This window comes from Egretta garzetta, unplaced genomic scaffold (assembly GCF_000687185.1).
Source record: "Egretta garzetta isolate BGI_Z169 unplaced genomic scaffold, ASM68718v1 scaffold856, whole genome shotgun sequence".
NCBI classification, from domain to species: Eukaryota; Metazoa; Chordata; class Aves; order Pelecaniformes; family Ardeidae; genus Egretta; species Egretta garzetta.
Window position 1 is genome coordinate 144,008 of NW_009260099.1, and position 23,971 is coordinate 167,978.

Genomic DNA, 23,971 nt, shown 5'->3' on the forward strand with positions numbered 1-23,971 from the left:
TTATGGACATACAGTTACACTTCATACAATATCCTTTCCCAAGAGGCTTCCAGAACTCTCTTTGCTGTGGACATGATTGCTCAGTCACAGGAATGAGAGTCACAACTTCTGGGCCATGCTTTCAGCTATTTCACCCGTCTGCAGCAGGAGTCTGAGCAAGCAACAAAATTTGTCTGCAACTCATTTCCTCCATGTGTGAAATGTGTTCACATCATCTTCTCACCTTACAAAGACTAAGAGCTTCAAACGCATTAAAGTATCATGAATCCGATAAAAAGCTTTCTGCTGCTTCCCATGAAGTGAAAGCACAAACTGGAATAGCCCTTTGGCCAGCTGGGGTCAGCTGTCCTGGCTGTGCCCCCTCCCAGCTTCTTGGTCACCTGGCAGAGCAGGGGAAGCTGAAAAGTCCTTGACCAGTGTAAGCCCTACTTAGCAACAACTAAGCCATCTGTGTGTTATCAACATTCTTCTCATCCTAAATCCAAAACACAGCACTATGCCAGCTACTAGGAAGAAAATTAACTCTGTCCCAGCTGAAACCAGGACACTCATGAAAGCAGATATAACTGATACTTGAACTCTCAAGTCTTACTCATCTAGAATCACAGAATATACCCATAGAATAGTTTGAGGTTGGAAGGGGCCTTTAAAGGTCCATATAGTTCAATCCCCCCTGCAATGAGCAGGGACATCTTCAACTATATGGCAAGTTCTCTTGCCATCCCCTGAAACCCCTAAATTACTATGCAGAACAAGCACATGCCGCTCCCTACAGAACAGCTGCCACCTCCCAGGTCATCCAGGGCAATCATCTGCTAACAGATCACCACCACTGTAGTTTGGAGAAGGGGAAACAACTCCTGCATCCCAACAGGCAGGCAGTCTACCACACTGTTTGCAACTCAAACAACATATAATTTTTTTGCATAAATTTGTTTCCTGCATCTGGGCTGAAAGACAGCAGTGCAAATGGTTGCCTACCAGCTTAGAAGGAAAAGTAGGATGGGCACAACTAGCAATTAAATTCCTTGCAGCATAAACAGATTTTTTGAGTGACGTGTAATGTATGGATCAGAGCATGCAGCAACATAAGCTGCAGGATGGACAAGTTAAAAATGGTGAAGTCTTCATTCCCATCTCAACTGTCAGAAACCAGGACAAATGCCACAACATTCAACACTTTTGCAGTAATGTAAACCAAGCATGGGAGGAAAACCAGCCACTAAACCATCAGCTTATGCTTGAATGATTAGAACCATAATCCTCACCATTAAGAAGGGAGAGGAAGATAGGTGACACTCAAGTATCACTTCACATCTGTAACAAATAAAAAGCTGAATAATTTACATTCCCATAGCCATGTGGTTGGTTCCAGGATGTAAAGACAAATCTGCAGCAGATTAAGTTTCAGAAGGCACATTATAACAAGCAAACTCACAAGTATAAGGACAGGAGATATGATTCCTCACCTGAACCTTTTTAAGACTCGGTTTTATTCATCTTTCTGCTATCCTACCACTGTATACTCACTTCAATTTATTGGAGTCTTTGTTAGCTGAAGACTGCAATGATTTTGTTTCTTTTTCTGATTTCATTTTCTTCCTATCAATCTCCTCCACGTCCCTCTAACAGAAAGGGGGAAAAAAAAGAAAAAAAAAAAAAAAACTCAGATTTTGAAAGTTCATGTAAAGCACAGAACAACACATCTAAATTTGATTGATTCTGGTTAAAAAGAGAAAAGGTAAGATATTGGAACCAACAAAGAAACTCAGAGCACAGTGGGTGTAGATTTCAGGCTCACTGACAAGCATCCTTAAAATGACATTTTATCAACTTTTGCTTGGGTAGATTAATTATTTTGTAGTGTTGGGGATGGAACTGAAAAAAAAACCTCTTGTTACTAATAGTAAACAAAAAATAAGCATTTAATCTGTTCTAGATGGGCTTTTTTCTCATATTCAGTATGACTCGTACAGAAATGTATTCAGATTCCTCCTGGCAAAGTAATGAAATCCAAGCAATTGTGTTTTGTGATACACCTTATCAAAGGAAAGGAAAAAAACTATATTCACAGGAGAGTTAGATCACGCAGACTCCCCAGATGTGCAAGGGTTTTGTTTTTATTAACAAGAATCTGATATAGGTGAAATTTTAAACAGCCAGTTAAAATTGCTGCCATTGTCCCCCAGAAGAGCAGGAACCATTAAGGCAGAGAGGTAGTAAACTTTTAAATTTAATAAAAATTAAATAAAGGAACTTTTAAATTGCACTCCACAGATCTTACAATACAAAGCCTCCAAATAATGAGTTCACCTGAATGAAAAGCTTCAGAATAATTTGCTACAAGCCAAAAAAATGTAAAAGAAAGTGCACTTATCAGTCAGCATTACCCTCAGTGTGCCTGGTGGTAGCCAAAAGCATTCCAGGACTTTCTGTCTCTCTCCCAAGAGTACATCCAGGTTTATGTCACTGTGATGGAGCTCAGTAGGTCGTGCTCAGCGCAGAGCCTACCTCTGGCACTGTGCTCAGGGCAATGCTCCAGCACCTAGATCATGTCCTTAAACTGTTTCTCAGGTCAAGCTCCACACTGCCGCAAAAGATGTCTGACGGCTGTACCTGACCTAGCTGGCTGCACTGAAGCCTGAGCCTCCAAGGACACTGATGCACACTGACATAATACTGATGGCAAGGCTCTGAGGTGGGTTTTCCTGCAGTCAGGCACTCAGACTGCAAGGGAAGACAAGCCTAACATCAATAAGCTCCTCTCTGGGGTCTTTGAGAGACAACAGGAGAAGTGACAGATTTAATGCCTGTTTACCTTTCTCCCGCTGCTCTGCAAGAGGGGGACTGCCGGGGTCTCTCAAGTTTCTTCATCATTTCCCTGCTCTTCCCAGTTCTCCCCCACAATGATGGGAAGTTCAGAAAGCGACAAGACTAAATGAAACCCAGGCGGGAACCAAGGTTATTCACCCACACATGCTAAGCCACCTGCCCTGTAAGGAGGATCAAAAAGGTATACAGGCACTGAAATATCCACAGTGAATACCCATGCACCGTAAGGCCTGCAGCCAACTCTTTGTGCAGCTAAACCAGCTGGCTGGAAGTATATTCACAGTCGCCTCTGGGAGTTAGCTTTCCAAAAATCACTTGTGAGCAACTACCACCTCAGTTAAAGGGCTGTCTTGCAATTCAAGAAAAAGCAACTATCATAGCTGAATCACAGGATCATCGAATCATTTAGGTTGGAAAAGACCTTTAAGGCCATCGAGTTCAACCTTAAACTTTACACTGTCAAGTCCACCACCAAACCATGTCCCTAAGCACCACTGAAGGACTCTGCAAAGGGGTCTCTGGAAAGTCCCTTACTGGACACATGCATCTTTTAAGCATTAGCATTGCTGCTAGCACCACAGCAGCTCCAGAAAAAAACGAAGAAGTTTTCTACATATTTATCCAAGTGCTGAGATCCAAAGCAGAGTTTAGTGGTGGTTGTTACTATCAGTGAACCTGGTTCAGTTAAAAGTCTGCATTTATGGAAAAGCAAAATGCACAGGGCTGCTGCCATCACCCCTAGTAATAACACGGTTCACACCTGCAGAATTTGTTCCTCTTTGCCTAAGCAAGCAATCACAACTGTTTCATGGAGATAAACGACTCCACACAGGACAAGACTACACTACTCAGCCTGAGGTTGCATGGCTAAAGGCAGCAGAAGGTGTGTACATGGACAAAACTAAAAACTGCAGACCGGGATGGCCTGGTTCGGTACTCCCTCTGGGCACTCCCCCAAGCTGCAGGCAAGGTGCTCTCCCACAGCAGACATTAAACGGATAGCACAGATGGCTGCACAGTCGGGGAGCTCCTCCCGATACCATGCTGCTTTTAAAGGCGTTGCCGGGGGAGAGGGCACCACAGCCCTACAAAGCCCTTTGGGTTGAAAGGTTTGAGTTTGGGTTGAAAGCCAGAGAAACCCATAAATGCTACAAGGGGGCTGGCCAGCCACATGCTGACACAGCCTGCTGCTGAAAATCTCCTCCAACATAAGAGGGCTGGGGTTTTGTTGTCTGAGAAAACTAGCATTTCAAGAAAACACAGCAAAAAATGTTTTAAAATACCCAAACATTTGTTAAGACAGTTTACAGGGCTTTATATTTGCTCAGCAGGGAATTTGTGACCAACAACAAACATCTGTGGACAGTTTTGATACACATTCCCTTTAGAAGTTTTTAACACCTTGATAGGAGTAGCATAACAGGTCCACTCCCAACCTACAAAGTGGAAATGAACTCTCCACCTGGGTTTTTCAACCACTACCTTGGTCCTTGTACAAAACCACCTCTGCCTCCACCTCTCACCTTCCTCTTTTGAAGGGACTTGTCAGGAGTGTCCGTGGTTTTCCTCTCCAGGTCCTGCTTCCTTGTACCGGGGAGTTCCTTGGCCTCTGCTCTCTTCTGGTGACTGCCTTTCCCGGGGGGCTGGGGGACTCTTGACAGGAGAGGGAGATCTATTTTCACCATGAGTGACTGAGGGGAGGGGGAATCCCTCACTGGCGAGAGCAACTTCTTCTCCCTGATAGGCAAAGGAAGTTTCTCCTTGTGAAAATCCTCTCTGGCCACGACGGCAGGCCTGTGGTCGTTAGTCCTGGTGGGGGTTGTGCCCTGGCCTTGAGGAAGGGGACTGAGAGCGAGATGCTCCTGGGCGCTGCCAAGCAAAACATCTCTCATGGGCTTGGGGTCCAAGAGGGGTTTAGCATTGGCCTGGTGGGAGGTCTTGTGCTTTCTGTTCTCCAGAGGCTCTTGCAGTGCTGGCTTCAGGTCTTTTCTGTCACTGGATTTTGGCTTCCCTTTCGTTTTGACTTTTGGCTTGTCTCTGGAAGACTGGTCTCTGACCTCAAAAGGACCAGGGTCACTCTCCACCTTCAAGTTTCCCTTGGGCCCCTCGTGCCCCGGGGCCTTGCTGGGCCTTTTGATACCCACAATCTGCCTGGGCGAGGGCTCCTTGGCACACACAGGAGACTTCTGGCAGTTGCGTTTGGTCTGAAGATGAGCATCTTGAGGAGCCCTGGCCGCTTGGCTGGAGCTTTTGTGATGAGGCTCCCATGGCTCGGCACACTGGTGGGAGGAATTGCTGTTGACACTCTGCCCCTGCTCCTTCCCCTCCTCACATCCATCCTCACGGGTGATTTCGCTGAGACTCTCTGTTGGTACTGCTGGTGGGTTCACCTTGGTTAGCCAGTTGTCGAGCTGCCACTTATTAGAAGTCGGTGGGTCGGGCTGCAGACAAAAAAAGAAATGAAGGATGCAAGATTGATGCCTTTATGGACTATTTCCATCCTAGCACAGCTTACCAGAACCCAGTAAAATTTCCCCTCACTGTTAAAAGAGCTTGAAAGTGAAAGACTGAGACAGTGGGGATGCTCCAGCATGTGCACATCAACATTTACTTCAGAAACACAGACCTCGGTTTTGCACAGAATTAGTCAAACGTGTTGCACAGCACTCCTGGATCTCTGCTAGCCCCATCTGTCACTCTGAAAGACACCAGTCTACATGAAACCTTCATCTTGGTTTGCCATTAACCAACATCGTTGCACAATCAAACAACAAATAAAAAAGTCAGCAACTGTAATAACAGATTAGGTGCTGTCCATGCCATGCTTTGGAAAGTTATTTGCACACAGCACTGCTTTCAAAATGGATGAGGAACTGTGCCAGCTATCACATCTCATTGAAGTCTGACAGGTAGGCTGTCAGGCTCATGTGGTTTAATCAAAAGAAAACCATTTATTGAAAGAAATCGTAAGGCTAGCTCAGCAAATCCAGCCTCTTCCAAGTCCTCTGCCTGCACAACCCAACACTTGACCCTCTGGGTCGAGCAAGACATGAGCAATGACTGAGGTCTGAAGACCTCTGTAGTCACAGTCTGATAACATAATGTGGTTGCTACTAGACCTGCCTAATCTAACAGTAGTCTGACAAATTACAAGAAAAGCAAACCCAACTAACCCTAAAACAGACAACAGAAGCTACAAATCAGGGTGTGATTCTCTGGGGCAACGTATGTGTCAGTATCACTCAAACGTGTAGCTCATTATCTGGGCACCATCAGAGCACAGCTACACTCCCACCCTCATTGATTCTCCCCAGTCACAACTCTCACTTCTGAGAAGAGCCACAACTCTTCCCTGAAAAGGGAAAGCCTAGTGCATGAAAGGTTTTCCAAGACTAATTAACCCCTTCTGCCCTGATTTTCTTCTCTGTCCAGAATCAACTTGCTGTAGAACACGTGGATAAACAAGACATGTCTTCAACTGTGTTTGAGTAAGTCAATCTAGAAATCTGGTTTAAAAAACAGTTTGGTTTTACCATGGGTTTCTAAGTACAATTAAACTACAGATTCCATTATACTTTTCAGATAACACAAATCTGCTTTATTTTCATTAGGATTTTAACTTATTAGCCACTGAAGAGCATTTTTTTTTCATCAAACAATATAAAAACATGGCCAAAATCTTAGTAAACTTTGGTTTATAATGTAGGTAGCTATCAGACAGTGGCATACTCTGATCCTTTTCTAGTATTTCTACCATTGGTTATCATGTTTGTGATCTACACCATCACACAGGTTTTCATGACTTTTCCCAAACACAAAGGATAGTAAGAGACTTTAAAAAAAAGAAAAGAAAAAAAAAGAAGGAACTATTGCCTATAGGTCTTAAAGTCTGTGCTTTTGCATGTGAAGAACTGACTATAAACAAATGGGCCATGTGCACTAACTTGCTCCTTGAGCACTATGGATGAACAGTTTGCTGAATAAAAAAAGGATAAAATGGTCAATGACAAATAGCTAGGACTTCACTAGAGTGAGAAGGGTCTTACAATCTTAAGGACAAACCAAGCAGGATTTAGTAAAAGAGAGGAAGTATGACATCTGTTTCCTTCCAAAGACATCCACATTGCAGAGGGCAAAGTCTGTAACTGAACTGCTGGAGGGTAAAGTGTGAGATGAAAAGACATGCCTTCTCAAAGCTTGTTTTCCACACATAAAATTCTCCCCCTGTTCATGTGTTTCTAAGGTAAAAGAAAGGAAAGCTAGGGCTGGGGCAGGGGGGAGAAATAAATTACAAGGTTTCTGGGTTTTGTGAGAGTACCTCGAAACTGTCAGCGGATTGCTTTACATCAGCTGTGGTCCATAGGATATAACCATGCACTTCCCACTGGCCTGAGAATGCTTTGCAAGCTGGAGGAACTGTTTGAAACCATGGGATACGAGCACTTCTGCAGCCCATTTTTAAAAAATGCACAGTCTCAATTATGAAACTTTAAGGCACAAAGTTCTGTTTGTCTGCTTTTCCTAATAAAAGCCTCAGAAATGCCAGTGCAGCACTATCCTAGCCAAATTGAACAGAAGCAAGTCTAAGCACATTCCAGCCCTTCCTGCAGGTCTGATCACTTCAGCTGCGATCTGGGAGAAGCTGAATCTGCCACTCATGCACAGGAGGTGCAGGGAAGCACTGGCTCCTCTTAACGTACCAGGGTCTCACCCTGAAGCAGCCTGTAGCCTTGGCACCCAGAAAAGCTGCATGGGCCCTGAACACCCCAGAAAAGCTGTGCTTCTCATCCGTGCCTTGCTTGTGTCTTGCCAGTGAAGGCACTAATTCCTCCAGAAGGATGCCAGACAATGATGCCAGAGGAAAAGGGGGAACACCTCAAGGTTATATATGTAAAAGTCTAATTATGCTTTTACTAAGGGTTATTTAATTGACAAAGTCTAGAAGGGAAGCAAAGGGCAAGAAAAGTCTGATGATGCAGCAAAATTGTCAAGGGGACACCTGAACGATGACAGTATTTCAGGTCTCCTGTCCTGCTTGCATTCAAACAGCAGAGAAACTGAGGCCAGAGGCTGTATTGAGCAGCCCCTACATTTTATTTACATTCACCTCAGGCGCTGACGCTCTCGGAGGGTCGTTTGCTTCACTGTCACTCGAGTTGCTCTCTGCCTCTGTGTCGGAATTCTGAGTCACTGGTGCTCCCTGACTCCGGGCTGCTGGAATGTGCTGATGCCACACTCTTGGGCTGGGATTGTAGGGCACTGCAAGGCCACCATGAGATAAAATTAGAAAGCAGCATGGGGGAAAGTTACTTACTTATTATATTGACATGGCAGGATTCAAAAATAAAACTGAAATCCTGTGTTTTGGCACTGAGAGGAAAGGGGAGAAGGCCAAAGGAATCCATTGCCATATTCAAAAGATAAAGCACTGGAATAAAAAAACCTCTGCAAATAATAAAACTTTCAACTCCAGCCCAGCTGGACAACTACAGAAGCAGGACATCACTGCTACAATATGAAGCTGCATTTAGCCAACCAAAGTTTAAAAAACAACCACAACTGACAAGTGCTTTTCTGAAAGCCCAAACTCTCGAAAGAAAAATTTCCAATAAAGGCTAACAAGACAGAAACATACATTCCAGGATAGTTTCTCTTTTTTGTATTCTCCACCTTAAGTTGTCACTTCTTCAAGATCTGCGTTACTTGGCCAAGGTGCTGTAACCATTTCATTAACAGCCATGTCAAGCAGCAGCATTTTTGGCCACACCCTCCCCTGCTCAAAAGTGTTTTCCTCCAGTACTGTGAATGGGAGTGGATAGAACTGAGGGAGAGCCATGACTTTTATGCACAGCTTCTTGTTGTTTCGAAATGGGCTTACGAAGTCAAAATGTTGATTTTTTTTTTTTCCTTGAAAACTGTTTCCCATGGCAGTATAAACACATTTGTATGATTTGGAGGCAAGCTCCTGGCTGATCCAGACTGATATCATGAGAACACTCTATTTCAAGAGCTTGCAGAGACGAAGATCGTGCCAAGAACTGGTGTGCCCTTCTGCAAGTCCAACTTTGTACAAGCACATTACCCTGTGCTTGAAGAATACAGACATCAAGCCAAAAATGTATGTCAGTGCTCTCCTGTACAAAAAAATCTGGGCTTCTCCACCTTTCTTCCTCTAACGCTGGCACATGGCTGTTCAGTCTACCTTGAATATTGCTTCTGACGAACAATACATGGCAGGAACTGCTTACAATCAGATGCCTTATCAGGAGGAACTGAAATGACCTCAATGAGTCTACCTAACCCTTGTCTGTTCTTCACCCACTTGACTGTTTTGGGCTTCCTTCTGCACTAAAACTGGACTCACACCTCACCCATCACTACTACAACTGAAAACCCCATTAGCTCCAGTATGATCTACATATACACTGGTGGAGAGGAAGAGAAGAAAAGAAGGGAATAGTTGGGGAAATACAATTCTGGTTCATAGGCAAAATCCAGCATGCCTGGATTATCCATCAGAATAATCAATTTCAGTAGAAATCAAATCAACAGAATTGTCAATTAGAAAATTGGAGCTTTCCGTAAAACCCCACACAAATAAAGCCAATTTTCAATAGTAGCTTCAGGCAGCTAGAAACCAAAGCCTGTATCTACAAGAGAAACCAGGAACCCATCTACCCCACACAGAAAAAGTAGTTTTGTTTTTCCTCCGTATTTGGTCTAGCTAGTAGTTTGGGAACAAACCTGTACCTTAGAGGAGCAAGTGAAGAAGGTGGCTTTTCAACAACCTGTTTTGTTCACAAAAACAAAGAGGAGAGGGGAAGGAAATGTTAGCTTAAGGAACTCAGAACAACGCAACAAGTTGTGATGATTTAAAGGGATGTCTGTGTGCCTAGGGTATAAAACATCTAAAACTGACTTGGTCGTCACCACTCTCTTCACTATCACTGAGCTGCAGGTCGTCCTGGAGCATTCTGAAAGACAACCAGAAGATAAATATCAGCCAAGGCAGATACATTTTCAAGCAGCAGACACTGAAAAAGACTTGGGTTGTGCTTGCCAAAACAAACCAACCTCCCACATCCTTTTTGAACATTCAGCATGCTCAATCTACTAAACACTGTCATTACCTGAATGAATGATAAAATGGTAATACGCAGCCTAGGCATTTTACTGTGCTTTCCAACTGATCTCAGGACATTTTGCAATGGAGGTCAGTATCATTGGCTGCCATCTACAGACAACAAATACGAAGTTCTGTGAGGGGAATGCTCCTCAACAAAGGTTACCTAGCATGCTAACACAGCAGGGTGGGGTGGAAGAAGTCTGATCCTTGCACAGCAAGAGACTAGCACGCTGTTAGCCTGGGCCGGCTCCCCAAGGGGCAGAAAGCATCGTCTTTGCACCAAAAGCTGTGCATGTTCACGCTCTCTGCTCTCAGGGGCTGCAAACAGCTCTTCTGTCACAGGGGTTCTCTTTTTGCTGCTGAAGTCTCCTGTCACACAAATGTATGTAAATGCCAAGGTCAAGCCTATCTCCTATTTCTTCTCTACACAATGAACTTCATGCTCCTGCACATCTCAGTGGTAACCGTAACATTGAGCAGTTCAGATACTCAAAGTAGTTTACAAGTGGGCGTGAACTCGGTTTTACTATTGCTACAGAGCAGGCCGCCTGCAAATGCTTCCAAAAGCATAATTTAGTCCTCTGCCTGCAGGTGGTAACTACTGCTTGCAATTTCAGTGCATTACTGAGGTCCTCAAAAGGCTGGAGGGGAAGGATTTGGGGGGGGACACACAAAGTTCTCCCAAATTGTTATCCTCCTCTTTGGCAATCATGCAGGCATCCCAAAAGGAGTTGGAAAACAGACAGGCAAAACTCTTGCTACACAAAAGTATAGCGATTCAAATGTTTAAACTAGCTGAGACAGACTCCTCAACCCAGAGAATTATGCAAGTGTGATTCCAAAAATGGGATTAAAAGGTTGGGAACTGAGACAGGGATTTTAATCAATTGGGTCAAAACTCTGTTTATTTCAACCTCACTTCAAACTAAGGGCTCTCTGTGAGAAATTCTTCTCATACCCAAATAAGAAAAATATGCCTCAAAGCCTTCATGACAACACAACTTATAGCAAGAAAACAAATATGAAAGATCCTCAGTGAACCACGTCACCTTAGAAAAGTGGGGAGAGTGTTCCTGACTCTTGTTAGCAAAACTGCACAAACCTTCACACTCTTTCAAGCCATCATGTCAAATTATGAACAAAGTGAAAAAGATTTATGGCTCTGTGGGTCACCTCTAATGACCCTGAGCAGTTTGCTTTTATGATTCCATGACAAAAGAGGAGTAAAAATCTTGAATAAAAAGGTGATTCCCACTAACTAGACAAATTATTTTACACTCATACCAAAGCAGTTGACATGCATGGAGATACTTTCGTTGAAATAGCACCATGTTTACTGCTGAAGCTGGCCATGGTCTCACAATGAACAACAATTCCACAAACCAGAAGTGACAAATCTGCTCTTGTCCACAGAGCAGGACAGCATGAAGGAACCCCAAAGGTCTCCTGTGTCTACCAGTAGAGAGCCAACCCCTCCTGCAGAGGTGATGCCTCCTGCAAAGGTACTGACCCACAGTCCCCAAGTACCTCTCACTGATGCAGAAGAGGCTCTCAGTGCCACAAGGGGCCTCTCCGATTACACTCGAAGACCTATGTGCTTTCTCTGTTTAGGCATTTTGACTTTGCCATTCCCCGGTTGACTATCCTCCTCCATCTCACAGCCTCCACTGCCTCACACACCTTCTTGGTGGAAATCACCTCCTGCCTCTTCTTTTAGAGCAAACACTGAAGTGAAGCACTATGAGACACCACCTTGGGAAATGAGGCTCCCGAATTTCCTACAGAAAGCGAACGGCACACAGTCTGCAGCAATCCTGCATGCGCCAACTTCACATGTGGGCTAGAGCCGAAGCTCACTGACAGTCCACTGAGGCACAAAAAGGAAAAAAGAGGAATAGCAACAATACAGCCACTCTCCACACTTCTGGACAGTTTGGCCCAATGTCTACTGGCATCTCAATGAATTATTCTTATTTTTTTTCCAACCGCCTAGGGGAAATAGTCCTTCAAAATGAACAAACTTCCAGGGATGATAAGAAGTTCTGAAAATGTTTTCGGTTTTTTGTTTTACTTTAAGAATTATGGACTACAGATGCATTTCCTTTAGAGGTAAGAGAATAACGCAAGGAAACACTACCTCGATCTTCTTTTAAATCTGATTTAAGTGTTTGTAACAAAAAGTACTGTCTTTTTCACCTGAGCTGCTGGTAAATAAAATGCATCAGCATAGAAGAATGTTGCAACTACTTAAGTTCAATTTAGGATCAAGGAAGAACACTAAAACCTTAAATGAGTCATACTTCTGCAAGGCCAGACAAAGACAGTTTCCCCAAAACAAGGTTTCAACAAATTGTTAAATAGCCTAGTTAAAGAAAATAAATCTGCTTTAATAATTTTAATGCTTTAATTGGCTCAGGAGTTAATAGATGCCAAGTTTTCATTTGCAGGACCTGTTCATTTGCAGCCTATATAGACACCATCAATCTCCCTGTAAAGCTATTTAAAAAGAGCTCTTTTAGTGAGAGAAGCAGCACCAAAATTACTATCACTTGCCAAACAACCCCAGTGAAAGCACAGGCTGGTCCCTCTCTGCCAGCCGGGTTAAAGATGCATCACCAAGAATGAGCTTGGCATCTTCCCTTTTAAAAGAAAGGCTACTTCCATTCCAGCACAGCCAGGTGCTAACTTCGGGGTTGTATTCAAGAATGAAAGCCATCTGAGAAACCCTTGCATGCTCTGTAAAGCTGAATGCTTAATTTGGGCACACAGATGCACTGGGATTTCAACCTCTAATTAACCAGCACAAACACGGTTTGTTTTCAGCCAGCTACACTTTGTAACACGAGCTACTCTAGGCAGCTGAATTTTCAGACAGTCACGTGCTTTGAACAGAAAAGAAAGCAAGCCCTGTTGTGCAAATGAAAACAGAAACAAAACAAGAAAGAAGGGCTGCATCAGTTCAAGGGAAATATGTAGAGGAAGTCCTTGGGCAAATTTTGCTGAGTCTGTTGTGGACATGAACCTAAGCCACCCTGTTTCTCGTGCTTCAACTGCCTTTGTTACTTGCGGGTACACATGTCCCTAGTAGATGAGCACTGGCTCTCAAGTGTGTGCAAGGATGCTGAGCAGAGAGGAAATGTCAGCAAAGGACAGAGCTATGTACCATGCCAAATTTACGATTCTGGACCTCTGGACTAAGAAAGGAGTATTTTCAGATTCTTGTCTGCAGTAGAAGTCTCTTTCTGCCACCTGGACAACTGACTAAAGTGCTACAGGGATTTTTACAAGCAGCTGAGAGAGTGGAAATAAAGATGATAGTTGTAGGGTACCTGAGGAGGAAGTCAGAACCTGGAGCAGTTGAAACTAGTATTTTTAACAGTGCAATGCAAATTTCCAGAAATCACTCAGGAGGAGCAAATGGGGGTTGGAAGGAGGAGGAGGAAAATAAAGAATGGATGAAGTAGTTGTCAACTGCTCAGCAAGACACTATCCCACACTCCTGACTAGCGAGGGCTCCTCTGCACAATGCTGGAACAGTATGAAAAGGGTTGTTTTACACATCTTGAGTACAAAATTCTATGGTCTCAGCCAAGATGGAGAGATGTTCTTCCTCTTACTTGTGACTAGCCCAGTTTTGTTTGTTTTTTTATGTATGTATGGAAAAGGAAAACAAGTGGAGTAAGCTTTGTAGTCTGTAGTTTGCAGCCTTCCATGGAACAACACATCATGGAGTAACAGGAGATCTTTATATATCACATGAACTGATAGGCATGTAATGGTTCAGCAATCGACCTGCACACAGACCCCCCTTAGCCTTCCAGACACGGAAAGATTTCTATTTGTTACTCAGGGCTCAGAACCAATCAGTGCTGCCATCTGATCACGTTAATCCTGAAAGACTAACATCAGCCCACACAAAACTACTTTCAAGCAATTTCTGTAATTAACCTAATTAACAGATAACCACTTTCACCTACAAGGACAGCACCCAGTTATTTTATCCACCAACTTAAAATTTTCTATTGGAACAATTCATTTATTGGTTGGCACTCCTTCCTAGCCTTGTAAAACTTTTGTAGTGATTATGCATAAACATCTTGCACTTAGACTCAAATTCTAAGCAGCTTTCTTCTAAAAGAAAACATAACATGGTAGGGAAAAGAAAAAATATATAAAGAAAAGTAGATGTTTCATCTTTGCCCCACTTTGTGACTAGCTAACATTATTAGAATATAAATTGAGGTTTTTATAAAATCCACATGAAAGTTTTGTTTGTTTGTTTTTAAATAAAAATAAAATTAAGACAACCATTTTTAGAAAATTTTTCCTTGGGCAATTGCAGAAAGTTATACCATACGATTGCTTTAAAATTTCACCCCTAGTTTTCACAGTTTTTGTAGTTGTAGCTTTACAAGCCCTCACAGGCTTCAAAACAATATGCAGAATAGATTAGATTCAGTTTGTATCCCTTATAATTTATGTCAGTTGAATACACTATTAGTAGTTTGAATAGCTCTAAGTGTGACAAGATGTTAAGTAGCCACAGATCAAAAGAGCAAAACTCCTTCAATCTGGTACATTAACAGTTGGGATTTTTTTTTTTCTGTTTTGTTTTGTTTTTTACACAGTCATCATAATCATGAAACAGGAATGTTTCTGTTGGTGCATATTCCCTGCATTGAACTTTTCTGAGAAAAATCAGACTGATAAAACCTTAATCTTCAGAATCATCATGTAAACCAAATTTTAATTCATACCAGGTTAAGTAACTGCAAAGTAGAGATGGGAACTGAGTCTGGTTACTTACGATGTTCTTGGCTGAGAACTAGGCAACGTTTTTGAAGGTGCATCATACTGTTCTGTAAATAAAAAATGAATTGGTTGGTTTTATTTGCCTCACTCGTAGTGGATTTTACCCTATGATCTCTGAGCATCAGATCAGAAAGTCACTTTCCTCCAAGACGTAATTGTGTGCCATTAAGATTATTCATCACTCCAAATGGGGTTTCCTAAAGAACATCTGATGAACTGCTGCCTTACTTTCCAGCTAATGAATATATACAGTCTCTTAAGCATTTTCTAAATTCATCACTGTTCAAAGCAGCACAGGAAATCGTGCTCCTTAATCAAAGTAAATATTTGATATTCTCCTCAACATATAACACACAACACACAAAACTATCTGCCCATACACACATAACTGTGTGTTTTCTTTGGATTTCTACTTACTCTGATTCTGTGCTACAGATTCAACATGCTGTGATTCCTAGAAAGAAAAGACAAAATGCAAATTGAGAATAAAATAAATCATCTCTCTCTTAATAGTAGCGTATTGATGATTTGTTTCCCACGTTACTTACTGTAATAAATATTCTGACTAACTTGTTTGACTTGTGTTGACTTTGAAGTGTCCAATAGTCTAACCTGGCCTGATATAGCTTAGTGCAGACAGAAATTATATGTGCTGCCACCAAAAATGTGTTGCTAGCACATTAGTAGTATGTGCATTTTTTAAGAAATATTAAAGAAATTTTATAGGAGCTACCAAAAACTTTTGTTTAACAGACAGCATATATTTTTGTTGACAATAAAGATAAAATGGCTTTTGTGCTGCAACAGAGATGAGATGCTTAAAAAGTTTCTGAAAAGCAGTCACATTTGAAGTCCACGATTATAACAAATGTGTAAGTCATTGATATCTTACAACTCTAAAAATACAAAGCTTGCTTAAAAAAAAAGAGGAAAGATAATTACACTACCACATAGCCCACTCAAAAACAATTACTCAGAAGCACAATCTGATCTAATTCTCAGTAAATGATGCATTGCAAGCAGCCGTTATACAACCTGAGATCCATTGTGCTTTAATTTATCTGACTTCTTCCAAAGATAATCTCTCCTAACAGCCTTTAGCTATGAAAGGGGGACAAAATCAGATGAAAACACACACAAGAGCCAGAAAGCTCTCTTCTGATTTATCAAAAGCCCTGGCAAAAAGAGAGTGTTTTACCTTTGTTGGGAATGGAAATTTGGAAGGCTCTGCTGTACTAGGCGTATGAATAGCTGTCAGGGGAGGTGGCCATGAGTGGGTCATTTCCTGGAAAGAGATTGAGAGAAGCAGCTTACAGTATTTTTGCTGATACATGCAGGTGAAGTTTTATGCTTAAGAGATTCATATGGATCTACGAAAAAAATCCTTGTCGACCCAATTGTAAACCCAAGCAACAGTACCACAGCAAGAAACCCTCCTTTGAGCACAGCAGCCAGTCCACAGCAATCTCAGTGAAGCTTGTGGAGAGTTAAGTACTTACTGTGTTTGCAGGATTAGGCCTTGGCCTCAGAGCTATCACAGTTAATAAGGGGAAAAGTAAATAAAACCTGGATATGAGTAGTTCTGGGGTTTTTCAAAGCACAGGACTTTCCTATTATGGAAGTCCTTATATTCTCTCGCAGCAACAACACTCCAAAAAGGCTTTTCATAACTGGAGGAGGTCAGCCAGAGAGCTCTGACTGCCAGCTGCTCCCCATGCTATTCTGCCTGAAACACTGGCTTTTGCTCTGACCGGCCGAGACGTCTTCGATGCAGAGCTCCAGGATGTGGTTTCAAACCGAAGAAAGAGACCTCACGATGTCCTTCTGCCCTGTTCCCCTGCCCTTACCCTCAACCACCATCATTACCAGGTGATGAGCCCAGCTTCTTGGGCTCAGCCATGGTCCGGGTGAAAGCAGAGCACAACCACCATGGCCATGGGAAGGTGAGATCAACGTCCAGCTGCCTCTGCTGGCACCACAGCTGGGCCCAGGCAAGCATGCTAAAGCCCTGTCTTGCAGTGCAAGGAACACACGTGAAAAGCCTAGCACAGACAGGGATCTTTGTCTCGAACATATGCTAAAATACGTTAATGGGGGTTAATCTAGATGAGGCCTTTGGGCAAGTTAGGACTCAGAAATTCAGAACCACCTTGCTGAAATCACACCAGACAGACTTTTCTTGGCTCCTGACCCTCAAGTTTTAATTCCTGAGGAGCATAACAGTCACTCCAAGAAGAAAGTGAATTCATATAGTCTGCTACCCTCACTGTCTTTCCAGGAACAGTTATCTCAGGATTTCCAGCCCCCCCCCCGCCCCCCCCAGCCCAACATCACCTCTGTACTCAAGGTGTGCACTCACCATCCCCACCCAGAGCGGCTGGCATCACCACTCTTCCCTGCCAACCTCCTGAAGAAAGCAGCACACAGAGTAACACAATACTGGCACTTTGCTCAGTTCAGAAAGTTAGGAATTATGTTCATGCTGAATGCATCTCATGACGAGCATGCACCACACGCAGTTTGCTCAGGGGCTTGACAGTAATTAATGAGGAACATGTCAGTACATAGTACTTTTTTGTTCTTTTGGCACCAAATAGACTGAAGTGTAAAAATCGCTACTGTGTCGTAATTTACAAATGCTATTTTTTCATCTAGGCACAAATATGAAAGTTCAGAAGTGTCCCTAGTTTCTTATCTATTAGGAATAACAAGAAATGCCAAGATTTACAGGGACTGAAATCACACTGCTACCTTTGGCTCTATTAGCAGGGATCACAGCAACCTACAGGGGTTTCTGTGCAAGAACTAGAAGCAGCCCACAACTAACCTGGGTCACATTGTTACCACCCTTGCCTTTCTCTCTTCTCCCCTCCCACTGGTCAGTTCATTTCTCACTTCACTCACTAGTTGTGTAATCTTTCAATAGATGATAAACTCCACTACACCTCTTCATGTATTTGTACATGCTTCCCTGTGGCTGCTACAAAAACAGTGTTATGTATTACTAACAGGCAAGAAAACAGGATGTGTCGTGAAACACGAAAGGATGCAGTACTTCCAGGCGGAGAACTTGCACTGCAGCACCAACCAGCCCACAGCAGCTAGTGAGCGCCTGTGCACAACCTTTCAGATAAAATGCTGCGCCAGCAACAGCTTCTTGAGAGCCATAAAGGCATCAGGATTTTGCAACCTGAAGCAACAGTGAGGGGAAGCGAATCACAGAAATCAAACACCTCCATTAGGACTTCAGTGTCTCAGAATAATATCTGACATCAAGGAACTGTGTTCTCAGTATCAATCAGCATGCAGATCGCAGTGCATTTTCCCACCGTGCACAGTGAATGGGTGACACAGACCCAGCTACTGGGAGCCCGTGCACTGCTCACAGAGCCAGCTCTGACACAAGGTTACAGAGACAGTTTTGCATCAGAGCTGGCTTAGCTTTGCACGAATGGACTAGAATTACCATGATGGAGAAGCAGCCCAGCAGCAGTGCCATGTGCAGGCGGGTGGGAAGGATGCAGGTGCATGCTCCGGTTCAGGGCCATGCTGCTGGGGCTGACAGCACGGACAGGAGGCAGAGTGTCCAGCACCTTCGGAGGAAGGGTGCTCAGTAATGGCAACTCCCTGATTTGATGAAGGAGCCGCTCTCTGTTTCGGATGACTTCTCAGTCTTGCTCTTGGACTGCACCAGATTGTGTTACACTTACATACTAACAGAAGGACTGGTCTTACAACTCCAGCTGTATTGGAAGCTAACTTTTATCTTTTCTTCTCCACAGTGTTACCCCAAAACACACTTTTAGTAACTGCATCATCCTCTAACAGAACAGAAGCAGAGTGGTATTTTTTCCCCACGCACTACTTTAATGCATGCAAAATACAAGCAAACACAGAGATCTATTATTTAGGAGCACCTACCTTCAAAATTTCTTCAATGGAGTGGACATCACTGGGGAAGGTTTGCTACAACAAAAAAAGAGGGAAGCAGCATGAGTTTGTTTTGTTTTTACCAACTTTCGTGAGACAAACATGCATTCATCAAACATTTGCTTACCAACGGTTCTATAAATTTCATTAAAGTCCATTAATAGTAAAATGCTAGTAAGAATTAAAAGCCCCATCAGAAGGGCAGTTAATAATGCACTTCTGCAAAGCCTGTTGTTTTCAAGCCTTTAGAAGATGTATTCTAAGAATGATGAGAAAGAAGGAAAGTGTCTCCAAACAGCATCTCTTGAGGAATTCACATAAAGAGAAACAGCTCATTAAACAATGGTGCTTGTTCAGCTGGCAGGATTCCTCGTTTCACAACTTGTGTTATTCGACACACCCATGCGCACTCAGCAGAAAAAGATGCCAGAATAAAGCCCTAAACTTGGAGAAGGCAAAGTAGAAGTGGTTGTAACTGGAGGAATCATGCACCAGGCCCTTGAATGCCAGCTCTTGGACTCATGGGAACATCAACTGCCATTAAAAATCAGAAAAGCAATACAACTGTGATTTGTGCAGTTCAGAATAAAACCTTGAGTGTGCTGCCAGGTAGGAGTAACATGGTGATTTCTGGAAAAGCCTGCAAATGACCTGGATGGAGGGACTGCCCCTGTCCCTTCCCCACCTGTTTTGCTGGAGCCCAGGCAGTGACCACCACATGCCCCCCTGGCAGGGCCTGGAGCTCCCCAACGCAAGCGTGATGAGGGCATCTGAAGGGAGGCTAGCTCCCTGGTGGTGCCCTGGCACTCCACCAATGCCACCTGAAGGGGACCGGGAAACAGCTGCAGCAGCGCCTGCAGCTGCCTTCAACCAGGCTCATGAGCCCAGACATGACGGAGCACCGGGGAAGAATACAAAGCACAAGCAATGCTAATATTTGCCAGTTATATAACAAAGAGCAGACGTTGCAGCTTGTGCAAACGCATAAATCTGCTTTTAATGTATCAGCAAAACCACTTAGCGGCTCCTGGCAGGACAGCCCCCTGCACACACATGACAGCACACATTGGCAGCATGGGTACTGCTGGGCAAGGCAGGGGCTAAGACAAGCGCAGAGAATGCCTCCTGCTCCCCAGGCGCGTGGGGATGAGGGTAACCACACAGCTAGGGCGAGCGGTGATGCCCCCTGATGGAGCCCACCTGCCCCGTGCCTGGGCTGTGCACCGGCAGCACCAGCTGCTGGGGATGCTCCGTGGCAGGACCTGTGCTATTTCCACACACCAACCCACTGCCTAGCCATGGGGAACACCACTTCACTTCAACAGATCAGCTTCTCATCTACTAGCAAGGCACATGTTTTGAAACTACTGTCATTTACACATCCTTTCCTATCTGATACCGTTTAAAGGAAACTGAAACGAAAAACTGCCATAGAGCTGAGTAGTTATAACGAGTAACGTGCACCCAAGACCAGCTTCTTGCCTATGAACAAGAGATTCAATGTCCAGCAACTGGTGTAATTGCTGAAAAGGAAAGGCCAGGAAAACATTCCTCGTGTTAAAGGGAAGAGGGCAGTGAGCTACAGTGCCTGATCAGTAGGATCTTCCACAGAACAAGGTAAACAGCAAAGCTAGCAAACACTTTATAATAAAGTCAAAAAGCAGCGTCCTTAGCACTTTCCACAGAAAGGTCACTCATCTGTTTCCCATATGCTGCACTATTTATGTTGGAGGGAGGAGATGAGGAATCTCTTTTGCCTGCAACCTCATTTGTCTGTGTCTACATAAAACTCTCATCGAGGCAGTGTTCATTTGACAAAAGATTTTACTTTTCTTCAGAAAATCACACATGGGTAGCTGCTTCTGACCTCACTCACCCTGACACGAATGGAGGCACGGCCAGATGAGTCACGCAAGGGGCTGGGATCTAGCACGGCTTGCAGAAGCAACCACAGAAGGCAGGAGGGGAGAGGGAGAGCAAACAGCAGGCAACTTCCACCATGTGGCAAGAGATCGGGATGCTTCATAACTCATGGTGCCAAAAAGGGGTCCCTCTTTTCCTCAGTTTCTTCCCAGCAAGTTCAACCACCTAATTTACTTACTTCTTAATTTAGTAACTGGTGAACAGTGGACACAGAAACTTGTATCTTCTTGTATAGAAAAGCAGCACTCAATTAGCAGATTGCTTCAAAAAGCTCCTGAGATGATATCCCATGAGAGCACCATAGTAAAAACCCTTCCCACAAAACAGATAAGGAATCAAGATCCTGCCTGGACTAAGTATACAAAACCTCTCTCTACAATGGATCCATTGCAACAAATCAAAATCAGTTTGCTTCTCCCATTCCAGAAACTTAAGTTTTATGAGGTGATAACTGATGACAAAAGTGGAATTTAATTAACCTGAGAATCAGAGAATATCTGCAACAGCCAGTTTGGACCTCTCTTATCCTTGCCAAACAACTCACATGCCTTCGTGAAGTTCTTTCAGATAAGCCTGAAGAGGCTTTGAAATCGTTACAGGTTTACATACAATGAGTATTTATAGTGCAATTATCAGGAGGATTTATCATAACCCAGAAGGGCACTGTTCAGTGACTGCTGTTCTTCACAGGTCCAGTGGCTTAGCAGAAACCACTTTCCTTTTTGTGGCACAAAACTTAAAGGAAAGCAAACACACAACACTGAACAAGTACTGCAGAAGTCTGCATCGGCAGTGCAAGGACCTCTATTTTTGTTTTTTTAAGACACAAGGTTTAAGTATGTGCCCCCAAAATATGTGCGGCTCTGGAGACATAGAACATAAGGTATCAGGGATGCTCAAGATGGCTTTCATCTTTGGCTAGCAGCTTACTCCCAGAGCCACTACATTAGGACATGCTAGGAGATCCATGCCCTTGATGGAGACTCTCCCTAAAGAGCATAGGTTTTCAGGCATCTTCTGTCTCTGTTCTGCTATCCTGCTGCACCCTAAGACTGAAAAACTAAACAACACTTTCACCAGCAGTAAGATGTGCAACCTTTCACCAGCAGTAAAATGTGCAACAGGCAAACAAAACTGTTGCCCACAAATGGACTTGCAACGCCTGTATGAAATACATGGTGTAACATTTGCTCTGGAGATTAAAACCACAGACTGTTCAGGACAGGCACAGAACATTTATTTTCAATGCCAAAACTACAACAAAACTGGTCAGAGCCATTTGACTGCACCAGGGAATCCTGTCTCTCAGGTAGGGCTGCAACTGTCATTTCTAGTGCGAGGCTGCGGCCCGTCGCAGTCCCTGTGCCCCTGGAGCGGGCAGATGGGCACCCTTTCCTTCCGTCCCAGCTGGAAGTCTCCGAGGACTTCTCAGATTTCACAAAGCTACGCATCGCTGTGTTTCAGTCTGTAAACTACCATTCAACAACAATTACCACCCAGCAGCAAGAGCTGCCCTTGCCAGTTTTAAGAGAAGAGTTTAGCAAAAAAGGAGAAATACAATGTTGCTTGAAGAAGCGTTAAAAAAGCCCTAAAGCCAAAGAAATCACTGAAATGAAATCAGCTCCACTGAGGACTGTGGGTGTGGAAGACCAAATAGTACATGTTGCTGTCTATCCCCACTAGCAGTTTCACAGCCTTTACGGCAAACACCTCAACATGCTCCCCACAGACAACTCGATTTAAGCCCTACGCATATTTGACACTGACATCTGCACAATCTCCAGCTCGGATTTCCTCATGCCACATTCATAGTCGCTGCAAGTTTGGGAATGACGCAGACGCCTCCAAGTGCCACTCACAAAACGCTTTGATGGCCGAGATCAAGCACAATCACGGCACATCCAGAACCATTGCATCACTGGGTTTTTGTTTTGGTTTTGCTTTTAATGCCAATGTCCCCATCCAAACTGATGCTGTGCTTCAACTGGGGGTTGGACTAGATGATCTCTAGGGGTCCCTTCCAACCCAAAACATTCTATGATTTTATGGTTCAATAATAGTCACCCCCCTCAGCAATAATACTAATTTGTGTTCCAAAAAGTCTGGTTTTGCTCCAGTGAAGGCCCAACTCCCAGTGATCTTGCAGCCTCCAAAAAGGTCTGCAGGGCAGCATGCTTCTCCATTTACCATCTCCCCCAGCAGAAGGCACTGCCAAAGCCAGCCGCACATGTCCAGCCGCAAGCGGCTACTCACATCAGTGATGCTGACCCACAGGCTCTGGAGAGGTTAAATAAATGGATGTAACCTGGAAAGAAATCTTGCTCGGAAAGAAAGAAAACTACTTTAAAAGAGCAGGCAGAAGAAACTGCCACCTCTGTAATTGGCAGTGCTTATCCACAAAAATCCCAGGGAACAGCTAGACACAGCCTGTTTAATATGGTACATGCCTGTTACGTGACCAACAATTTAAGGGACAAATTCAAAATTATACTTATGTGATAACATATGATGGGAGCAGAATCTGGACTACCATTAATATGACTTTTAAGCCTCTCTCGGTTACTAAAGAACAAGCAACACATTATTAAAATGGTGACACTCTGCCATATTCTCTCCTTTTTATTATTTTTGCAATATATACATTCACCAACCTGCACAACTGGCTGATGAAGGCCAAGGAACATTTTGCAAAGATGTATCATCTTAACCTTATCAAAAGACAGTGCTACAAGGCAATATGCCTGAAGTACTGTTAAGTATAGCTGAAGTTGTCTGAAAAGGACTTCACTCAAACCTTTTGGTTCAACATAACAGGCCAATAGAATTTCAAGCACCTACACAAACATAAGAAGCCGTAGGAGTTACATGAGGAACTACTCTGCCTTTATTACAACAGGCTTGCAAAAATACACAGGTGCACATACTTGCAAAAGAAGAGGAGGAGCTCTTAATTTAGAAAACAATTTCAAATCTGCACAGGCATTCAATTCAAGCTGCATAGCAACTGTGTGATGGAACTGTCAGAAATACCTCCAAGTCCTCTCTTCACGAGCAATTCCAAAAAACCACGCACCTGAATGAGCACAAAGCTCTGCTCATGCCCCAAGCCTCTTAACAGCTCTGTTAAGACAAAAGAGAGATGCAGGAGGAAACTGGGATAACAAGAATGACCCCAAATGAGACTAAACTGCTTGAAGAACCACCTGGTAGACAAATAAGATGCCCCACTGGCCATGAGACACGCAACTGTCAAGCAGAAGCGGTGTGGTGCCCCAGCCAGGGAGTAACACAGGACAGGGACAGCATCAACCCCCCTGCTGCTGTGCTCTTTTTCTGCTGACACAGGCA

General features: G+C 43.6%; 1 protein-coding gene across 1 annotated transcript in view; it reads right to left on the reverse strand.

Annotated features, from left to right (window-relative positions):
• The window catches only part of AFF1 (AF4/FMR2 family member 1), a 101,533-nt gene that overhangs the window by 14,943 nt on the left and 62,619 nt on the right, over positions 1 to 23,971 (reverse strand). Inside the window, 10 exon segments of the mRNA XM_035896832.1 lie at positions 1,531 to 1,625; positions 4,356 to 5,273; positions 7,940 to 8,012; positions 8,014 to 8,091; positions 9,583 to 9,620; positions 9,752 to 9,806; positions 14,766 to 14,817; positions 15,188 to 15,224; positions 15,969 to 16,055; positions 18,692 to 18,736. Coding sequence (XP_035752725.1) covers positions 1,531 to 1,625; positions 4,356 to 5,273; positions 7,940 to 8,012; positions 8,014 to 8,091; positions 9,583 to 9,620; positions 9,752 to 9,806; positions 14,766 to 14,817; positions 15,188 to 15,224; positions 15,969 to 16,055; positions 18,692 to 18,736 — 1,478 coding nt within the window.